Source organism: Gossypium hirsutum, chromosome D05 (genome assembly GCF_007990345.1).
Source record: "Gossypium hirsutum isolate 1008001.06 chromosome D05, Gossypium_hirsutum_v2.1, whole genome shotgun sequence".
Taxonomy (NCBI): Eukaryota; Viridiplantae; Streptophyta; class Magnoliopsida; order Malvales; family Malvaceae; genus Gossypium; species Gossypium hirsutum.
Genome location: NC_053441.1, coordinates 62,057,049 through 62,067,438, shown reverse-complemented (window position 1 = coordinate 62,067,438; position 10,390 = coordinate 62,057,049). Strand labels below are relative to the sequence as shown.

Below are 10,390 nucleotides of genomic sequence, written 5' to 3'. Positions count from 1 at the left end.
TTTCAGTTTAAAATTATCATAGCCTTTCTTCAATTTGTAAATAAGACGATAATCTATTTCAACGCATTAAAACTCATATCCTCATATATTAACAACAATGTCAATGTCAATCAAATTAAGACTGAATCGACTGAAATAAGTATTTAACTCTTAACAACTTTTTTCTTATTTTAATGTAATAAAATATAACTTAATTACCTTAGAAAAATCTATGGTTTATGAATTTCTTAAAACTTAAATAATTTTGGTTATTTGGTCCTTGAAAAATTGAAAAATATTTTTATAAATAAAAAATTGAGATAAAATCAAGAAATTAAAATTTTCTGATAAATATTACCTTATAAAAATTTAAATTATTAAAAAATTAGATCTTTTAATATGATTAGGACATTAGATTTCAACAAATCACACTTCTTTACATCTCCTAAACATTACTTATATTTAATTATATATAATTATATATATATATAACCTACTTAATTATTACATTTTAAAAAAAAAACATAGTTGAGACAGCTTGGTGTCTTTTATCTCAAAGCCTCAAACCCTTTCTGCTTCCTCACTTCATTCTTCAATATTCCTGCAAAAAAAAACAGATAAAATATAATTTAATTCTTAATATAAGGACTTTTATGATATTTTTATGGATAAATTTATATATTTTTATAAGAGAAAAGAAACGCCATTGATGTACCTTGAGGTTTACAGTTAGGAGGTTCTTCAAAGAGAGACAAAGAAAGCTGTTTATAAGCAAGACCAATGTCAAACAAAATGAGACCAGATTTAGGGTCATCAACGATGATGTCTTTAACAGGCAACCAAAGGAACAACTCTTCTTGGCTTAAACCAACCACACCAATGAGACTACCATAGCTAAGGTTAGCCCTCACAACACTGTCGAAAAAAACCCTATTCTCATACTTGGTCAAGCAAGGCTCGTCGAGGAACACCTCGAGTGTTCCATTGTCGGAAAGTGTGTACGATTTCACTTCCTTTGGGAGTAACCCTTTGGGCAAGCCTCTAGAAAGGAGGAGATCATGGATTGAAGGCGGCGGTGGTGAAGATGAAAGTGAGCGTGAAATCAAAGAAACGAAGGCGAGGAAAACATGAAGGAATTTTATGGGTTTTTGGGTGGTAATGAAATGTGCCATGGATGATGTTAATCTCGTTTCAAATGCACAGAAAAGATATGAAAAAAAAAAGAAATTAAAATGAAAAGGAAAGGTTTTAAGAGGAAAATTGGGTGTTTTAAGAAAAAAAAAAGTTTAGAAAATGAGAAATGACTAGTTTGTCATCGTTTGGTGAATGGGGTCCAATTTACAAATAAAGGGTGTGTGGTTTGATTAAGGTTTAATTAATTTTCTTGTAATTTATCACCTAATGAACATTAATTGAATATCTTAGTTTTGGTTTATTTTTATATATACATACATTATATTTTTCTTCTTGGGTTTACTTTTATATTATCAAATTACATTGAACAATTATAATAGAAATTTCGATAAAAGTATTATAGAGGTCCTACTAAAAGTTAGATTATATTTTATCCTATTTGTTTAAAAATGAGTAAATTAATCTCTATACATTAGATCAAAAAATAAACTAACTATTTTTGTTAAAAATTGACGTGAGTAATAGAATAATTAGACAATTACATGTGATGCGCCACATGTACTTCATTCTGAGGTATAAGGCCTAATTTTTAACAGTAAAAATAGATAGAGTTTTTAACAGAAAATATAATTTGCTCGTTAATCTAATGTACAAAGACTAATTTACCCATTTTTAAATAGAGAAAACAAAATACAATCTGAATCTTAATAATATTTTTACCTCAAAATTTCAATTGAACATTGTTGTAGATGTCTATGACTTGTGTTGCTCAACATTAGGTCCCACATTCAAACGTCAATGACTTCTTTTCCTTCTCGATTGATGAAAAGAATTCAAGTATATAATGTATAAATAAAAAAATCAAACCTTGATAAACTTTAAAACATGACCGTTCATTTTTGAGTATGATGCAACCTTAAACTATTTTGCATTATGTTATCTTGTTGTTATGTGCATGATTATTGAGTGTTTTGCGGTAATGAAATTGATTTGTTTGTCATGGTTGTAAAATTAAAAAAAAAAAAGATTTTTATTAAGATGTTTTTATATATAGATAATGTTTAGAATTATTCAAAATCTTTTTCTAACTTATAAATAAAAGAATAATACGTTTTAACGCACTCAAATCCAAGTTCTCCTACATTATCAACAACGTTTATACCAATCAAGTTAAGACTTAGTTGACGATTTAAACCAAAATTTGGTAGGCTCTAATAGTAATATTATTATGATTTTCCTTACCATTATAAATCTTATACAGGCTTAAAGAATGAATCTCAAATTTACCATTGCAATTTGCAAACTTGAAAGAGATCATTAAAAAAATCTAAATATTTTATAATATTTTCCCAAAATTTATTCATTATAAGAAAATCTCTACTATTTTGGAATTATAACTTTTCTTTTCCCACAAGCAAAACTCAAATAATTTAAAAAAGAGAAACAAAGAGAGAGGTCCCCTACCAAATTGTCATCAATCTCAATCTTTTCTTGTTGAGATCTTCAAGGCAAGCAAAATTATTATTTTAAGAAATCATGAATCAAGGTTAATTAGCCCATTTAAGGGTAGTGTCGTCAAATCACGTTAAACAGGTAACGGTAGCTTAGTAAATGAAGGACAAAAAGGTCAGTTCAGTTTCCAAAGATCAAATTTTTATTTTTATTATATTTTATTGTAATAGGCTTCAGATTCAGGTTTGTAATAAGTGGGAATATATTTTCTTTTTGACATATATTATATGGGAATAAATTGTCAGAAAAATTTTTTCTGACAAAAAGGGACAAAATAGATTCTTTATTTACCTTTTTACCACTTTGGGAAAGGACATAATAAATTATATTAATATGGAGAGTTTTTTTATATTAAATTAATAAAATAATTTTTTTCATTTATATCACGAGTGTGCTATAATATTACTATATTATAAATTTATTTAAAATATTTATATTAAATAATTTTTGATAAATTGATAATTTAGGTTAAAACTATTTGAAGGGAGATATTTTATATTTTTCTTTGAAATTTTTATTTTTGTTTGACGTGGGTAATGAGTGCGTTTACGGCTAGGGGACCTTGGGTAGGTGGCCCAGCCAAAGTGATTTGACACACGTGGACCAAGGGTGACTGGCAGCTTGGCAATCTGGTTGGTCAGATTGGTCACGAGCCTTCGATAGTGTCTGGGGGATGGGAGAGGGCAAAAGCAGGTTTCCGGTTATCAATTGGCCCACGTGTGGGTCATGCATGTCCCAAAGGCGTGATATTTGCTTGACTTCTTTCTACTATGGAATCTACTGTCCAAAAGATCCATCACTTTTTTCTTTTAATAATTTATTTTCAGTTTTTATTTTCCCATATTTTAAAAAATATATAATTTGACTATTTTCCTACTTACTTGTATGTTCATTGTCACTTTAATTTTTTTCTCAATTTAGTTACTCTAAATAAAATAATTGTACAAATTAGATTGCCATTAAATTTTCTATTTCTCTCTAACGGATTGTTGACATAGCACGTTATCCTATTGAATGAGTGACTCACACATGGTAATTTTTTTGTTGACTTTTGATTGAAGCTTAGTAACCTCTTTATAATTAGTCCAAAACATTTTCCCCTTCTTTGCATGTACACCCCTAAGCTCCAATTATGACAAGGTCATTGGATAAACACTTATCAAGTTGTTTTAATAATGATATATAATAAGGGAGAGTTCAATCATGATACTTTAGTAGAATGATTCCACAATTAAGTAATGTTATAATTAATAGGCGAAGAGTCGAAGCTTAATTGCAAATTATTTGAGCACTAATTATATTGTCCAATTGATCTCTTTGCTAGCTCGAGATACCCCAAAATGGATTGCATGTAGAATCGGTAATATGGAATGAATGAATGGATGAAAACAACTAGGAAAACTAGAACACATGTATCACTATCTGTAGTGAATGTGGTTTCTTACTAAGTACAAAAGATGACTTAGAAATTAAATTAATTTCTTTAGATTATTATTTTATTAATTGTAATTAAATAAAGTTCGAAGTGAGAACTAAATTAATTAGTCATCATAATTTTATTGAATGGAAAAATTAAATATATTTTCCCATAGATTCTAATACAATAAAGTTGTCATTACTTTAGCAAAATTAGAATTGGGTTGAGAAAAATATTTAATTGGATTAATTAATTAATTTAATTTAATTAATAATATTTTGAGAAAATAGATAAAATAGCTATTAATTGGACAAATTATAAGTGTTGGATGAAAGTCCAGATAACACATATAATTGTACCAAATCCATGAGATGGGCTCGAGAACCCATCCCATATAATGAGAAGCAACAAAACCTAATCTCCCTTAGGGTTGTCGCGGCCCCTTCCATTCCACTGTATTTTTCTATTAAAGTACTATTATATGATTACCCTTTGTTCAACTGCTTTCCTATAAAAGAGATGACCTACTTACATAAGTAATTGAGTGTCATTACTGTGTAAGAAAATAGTGGTAGTTTATTTACAAGAATAAATTATATTTTCTGGAAAGCTTAAAGTTTCCGATTCCCATAGAAAGAAGTTAACTTTCCCATTGAAGGTTAATACAAATTTATAATTTGTGCATTCAGTTTGTTTTGTTTGAGTCTACACTCAAATAAATTTTGCGTTCGAGGATAACAAAGAATATTGTTTGGTAGAAAGTTGGGAAATGACTTAGACCACCTCACACAAAGCATAGGTAATTGTAATAGGCCATTTTTGCCCGGGACCAAAAACAAATAACCAAATCCTAAACATTAATAAATCCAAAGTCCATATATTACAAGCCAATTTACAAGTTACAAAATTCAGGCCCAAATACTAGAGAGCCCAGTGGCCCCAAAACTTAAGTGTCTTCAGAAACCATTCATCGTACGTAACCGACTCCCGAACCCATCTTTCTAAATTTTGTGGACCAAAAATGCGTTGTTTTAATGAATCCAACCGATTATTAAAAACAACCATTTTCTGAGGTGACCCGATCACACCTTATCAAAAAGGATTGGTGGCGACTCCCATGTTCGTTTTCGTTTTCAAAATTAAAGTCGACCCTTTTACAAAAAAATGGCTTCGACAGCTTGGAAACTCCATTAGGGACATAAGAGAGTCAAGTCGTAAATTGATTAATTTTTTATCTTTTTTGTCGAAAGTTAAAATTTTAATTTTTAACATATGAGCCTCTCATTGCATTTCATTTTTTTTTGAGTTATAGTTTTCATCATGTTTTGTATTTTAAATTTTTATATCTCCACAAATTACATTGCATGACCATTGGTCACACCCTTTTAGGTGAGAGTGAGAAGCTACTCCTTCGTGAGGTTTTCACTTCCGTGCAGGATAGTGGATCGCTTCTGGGATACATCCATACCTATGTCTTCATGAGATTTTCATCACCGTGCAGCCATAGGGAAATGTATTCCCCTGAATTGAACTCGGTCCATATGAGCCTATAATGGATGAGGATCGAGGAATCTGTTGGTTCAGGTACCCTTGCCTTAGAATCGAACCGCATATAGAGAGCCCTAAGAGCCTACCCTAGGTAAAGCCGCGCCAAACCCTAGTGGTCACCCAGATAGGTGTTCTATTCTGTTGTTTATTTCTTCTGTACTGACATATTTTTTTTGTTTTGTTTATGATTGCTTTGCATTTTCATCATATAAAAGATGTGTTGATTCAAATTTGATTGCTAAATAGAAAAGTTTGTCATGGAAAACGACTTTCTTGATAAAGTGGAATATAGTGCGACTGCCCAAATATGGTATGATTAAACACAATGAGAGAAGGCTGAAAGTTCGTGGAGGAATATACGACTATGCTTCACTGCTTGAGGATTCAAACTGACAAAGATTATTCGAGAGCTGTCACGTCTCAAAGAAACTAAAGAGCGTCGCGGGGTGATCAATAAGTCTTGGCTTGGATCAAACAAAAAGGAGATAGTAGAAACAGATTTTGGAAAAATCACAAGATTTGATCCTATCATCCATATATGAAGAAAAAGATCGATGTCTTCACCTGGAATATGAGGGCAAAGCCGTATATGTAATCCGTTTTATGTAAAGAAATTTGTTTTATAGAAGAGTTGTTTTAATGGAATTGAATTCAGAATCGATGCCTCTATTTCTTTTACATTCATTCCATGCATCTGTATTACATTACATCATATGCATTAGATTTTCACAAAAGGACCCTAATTAGGTAAAATTATTTTAGTTAACCTGGGAATCGAAAAAAGTCATCGACTAAGCATCGTTACGGTACTCGTGCAAGAACAAAAATAGTGGACCAAAGATTGGAAAGGCTAGAACAGATTCAAAAAGAGATGCAAGACCAATTGCAAGAACAGTTAGTGAAAGTACAACAGGAGATGAATGATCAGATACTGGAATCCCAAAGGAGTATGATAAGCCAATTGGTGCAGTTGCTGGCTGGAGAATGTGAAAAAGGGAAAAGCACTGTGGTTAACTCAGGGGATGATAATGAGGATCCTATTTATCCCCCAAGTTTTACCCTGATAAATACCCAGGCACAACCGGAGGCATACCCTCAAGGGGCACCCATTACTATCAGACCCTAACAATATCAGGCCGGTGCCTCGACTCTGATAAATTTTCAAACTGGCTCAGGTTCCAATCCGGGGGACAATCCAACCAATCATGTAGTCCCTGATCTTGATGATATGGCAGAAATGGAAAAAGCAAGAGTGGAACTACCAAAACAACTCGAGAACCGATGTAAATAGTTAGAAGAAAATTTTAGAGCACTTGAGAATGCTGACTATCATGGCGGAATTGACGCTAAAGATTTGAGTTTGGTCCCAGATCTAGTCCTTCCGCCAAAATTCAAGACTCTAGGATTTGAAAAGTATAATGAGACTAGTTGTCCTGAAGCTAACATCACGATGTTCTGCCGAAGAATGACAGGATACGTTAATAATGATAAACTATTAATTCATTGCTTCCAAGATAGTCTTATGGGGTCGGCTGAGCCGTGCCAACATCCACTCATGGAAGGACTTGGCGCAGGCTTTCATGAAGTAATACAGCTATGTAATAGACATGACACCTGACAGAATTACACTACAGAATATGGAAAAGAGGCAAAGTGAGAGCTTCAGGCAATATGCCCAAAGATGGAGAGAGGTAGCAACGTAAGTCCAGCACCTCTTTTGGAGAAAGAAACCACGATACTTTTCATCAACACTTTGAAGGCCTCGTTCATTAACCATATGTTGGGAAGCGCTACCATGAGCTTCTCAGATATTGTAATGTTCAGCGAGATGATTAAAAACGCGATAAGAAGTGGGAAGATAGATGTGGGAGAAAGCGTCAAAATATTAACCCCAAAGAATAAGGAAAATGTAGTAAATAACCTAAGCATGCATAATAAAAGGTATTCCAGATCGGTCATTGTAGGCCAGCCGAGGGTCGTAACCACTAGCTATCAAGGTACTTTAAGGTAAGAATCCAACTCGAGGTCAAACACAGAAAGGCTCTAGTTCACACCCATCCCGATGACGTATAAAGAGTTGTATCAAAATCTATTTGATGCGCATGTAGTAGCTCCGTTCTACTCAGAACCCATGCAACCTCCGTTCCCGAAATGGTATGATGCGAATGCCCAATGCGAATGTCATGCGGGAATAATAGGACACTCTATTAAAAAATTACACTACATTTAAAAAGTTAGTCGAAAGGTTCATCAAGATGGGTATCGTGAAGTTTGACAATCCATAAGGACCTAATGTGGCAGAAAATATGTTATCTGGTCTTCCAGACCCAAGGGTTAACGCCACAATTGAAAATGGAGGAAAGAGAACCAAAAACAATATTGTAGAAGTAAAAACCCCACTGAAATGAGTTTTGAAAAAAATGATAGATATGAGATTAATCATTCAGAATTCAGAGAAGAGACCAAAATGGATGAGGACTGTGAGTTCCATGCTGAAGAAGGTTATGAAATCCAGGAGTACTCTAAATTCAAAGCTTTGGTGCAGAGCCTAATGGATGATAAATAGTTATAATTTCTTGAAGAAGTCAAAGTCTCAAAAAGAATGTTGGGGAATTCGAACATTAACGCCGTATCCAAAGAGAAAGCCAGGACATAAAATTTATCAGGCATTTGCCCTTACACACCGGGGAGTGTTTTGACCAATGGGACTATAGAAGAGATCCCTGTATATTTTAGATCTAATTCGGAGTAATGTCCAAAACACGCTTATTGCTCTAAGCCTAGGAGCAATAAGACTCCTTTTGCAAAATTGGCTTATGTCTAGTATCTTTATTTTAAAAAAATGCATCTTTGTTTCTTACTTCGAGCAAATATTCTTTTATTGTTTCCATTTCATTCATAATCATACTATACAGATAAATATTCTTGGATTCTTTTGTTTTTTGAATCTTCCTTCGTCCCCATACCAGGTTTCTAGATATCAATAATATGAGCGACACTTGTATTGACTCAGAACCTCCTTTTGAGCAAGATTTATGTTCGGAGGACCCACAGAACTTTGAAGATGACTGAGACTGTAACTTATCTCCTGATTTGTTAAGGATGGTACAACAAGATAAAAAACAGATCCTACCTTACGAAGAATCAATAGAATCCATGACCTGTCTCTATGTGGGGCATGGATGTCATTGGGCCGACTTCGCCAAAAGTTTCTGGCGGTCATCGATTCATCTTTATGGTCGTCGATTACTTCACTAAGTGGGTGGAAGCTGCTTCATATACCGATGTCACAAAGTCGATAGTCAGTAAATTCTTGAAAAAGAAATTATATATCGGTATGGAATATAAAAAAAAAAGATAATATCTGACAATGTACTGAATTTGAACAACGGTTAGAAGTTTGCAGTTTGTTCAAGATTAACACCATATCACCCCAAAATGAATGGCGTGAAAAGAAAAACCTCTACAGGGGCAACGCCTTGGCTTATTGTGATTTTGCCAATTGAAGTTAAGATTTTTTCTCTCTGAGTTTTTTGGATCTGATCCCGATTGAAGAGAAAAGTTCAAAGTTATCCGTCTTGGTGAAATGTACCAAAAAATGATGCAAGCTCACCAAAAAGGTCCGCCCTAGAGAATTCCATGAAGGAGACTTGGTATCGAAGAAGATCCTCCTCACACAAAAAAAACTTTAGAAAAAAGTGGATGCAAAACTGGGAAGGACCTTATGTAGAAGGCCTTATCTGGAAAAGCGTTGATTTTGATTGGGAGGGTTAACAATGAACCTGCCTAATCCTGTGAATTCTGATTCAAGCAAGAAATACTTCACTTTTTAAAAAAAGAAAAAAACAAAAACAAAAAAAGAAAAGAAAAGAAAAAGAAAAAGGAGAGGCCAAGGTGAAAACCTACAAAGGGCGCCTTGAGACCAAATGAGTTTTAAATTAAAAACCTGAAAAAGGGTAATTCAAAATTTGATCGAATATGGGGCATGCGGTAGTCTTACTATGCCTGAATTAGTAAGAAGGAGGAATGCTACATCTTGGGGCATCAACAAAGTCTTCTAGAACTTTTAAAACATGTATCAAGTTCAAAGGGTCCTCAAGAAGTTTTGTGTAGAGAAGCTCATGCTACGATATCTGAGGCACCTGTTTTTATCTTATTCATTTCGTATCTTAGCAAAATTTTCTATCTTGATTAATGTATTCATTTCGAGTTTTGTTCTCAATAAAATTTCATCTTGTCCATCATGATAATCTCTTTCAAGCATTTTTCATTGAAATAACGATTAATAGACTGAATATTCAAGCAAAAGGAGTTTTGTATATTACTCTGAAAACTTTCAAATAGTACGAGAACCTGAAATAAGACTATTGTTTAGAACGCACCAAGTTAAAAGGTTGAAGTATCTAAGAAGGAAAAGTCTAAATTAAGACTATTCATTCGAATTTTATTGTCAAAATATTGATTGAACAAAACGACAAGATGTCGTGTTGGTGACAAAGTTTCAATGAACAAACAAGCAATGATCACTGAGTGATAAGAAGAGGTTTCTTGGAAAAGAAAGTTCTACAATTGTGCATAAACATTTGGTACAACACCCAGGGAATGGTGTAGGAGACCAAAGAGATTCAGATCCTATATCCCTGAATGGCAGTGGGAGAGGATTGAGAAAGAGTTAGATCTTATGCTCAGTGAGAGGAAGATAGTTCAAATTTTATGTCCCAAAAGTACAGTGGATTGAACCTTGAAGATTACAGTGTTACCAGCCGGACAAGATAGCATTCTGACGTGTTGGTAATGAAT

General features: G+C 33.3%; 1 protein-coding gene across 1 annotated transcript; it reads right to left on the bottom strand.

The window, feature by feature from the left end:
• Positions 1-364: 364 nt before the first annotated feature.
• On the bottom strand, positions 365-1,291 carry LOC107903512 (uncharacterized). The gene is made up of 2 exons (XM_016829581.2): positions 695-1,291; positions 365-580 (listed from the first exon to the last, which is right to left on the bottom strand). The coding sequence occupies exons 1-2, from the start codon at positions 1,149-1,151 to the stop codon at positions 528-530; spliced, it is 510 nt and encodes a 169-aa protein (XP_016685070.1). The 5' UTR covers positions 1,152-1,291; the 3' UTR covers positions 365-527.
• Positions 1,292-10,390: the final 9,099 nt, after the last annotated feature.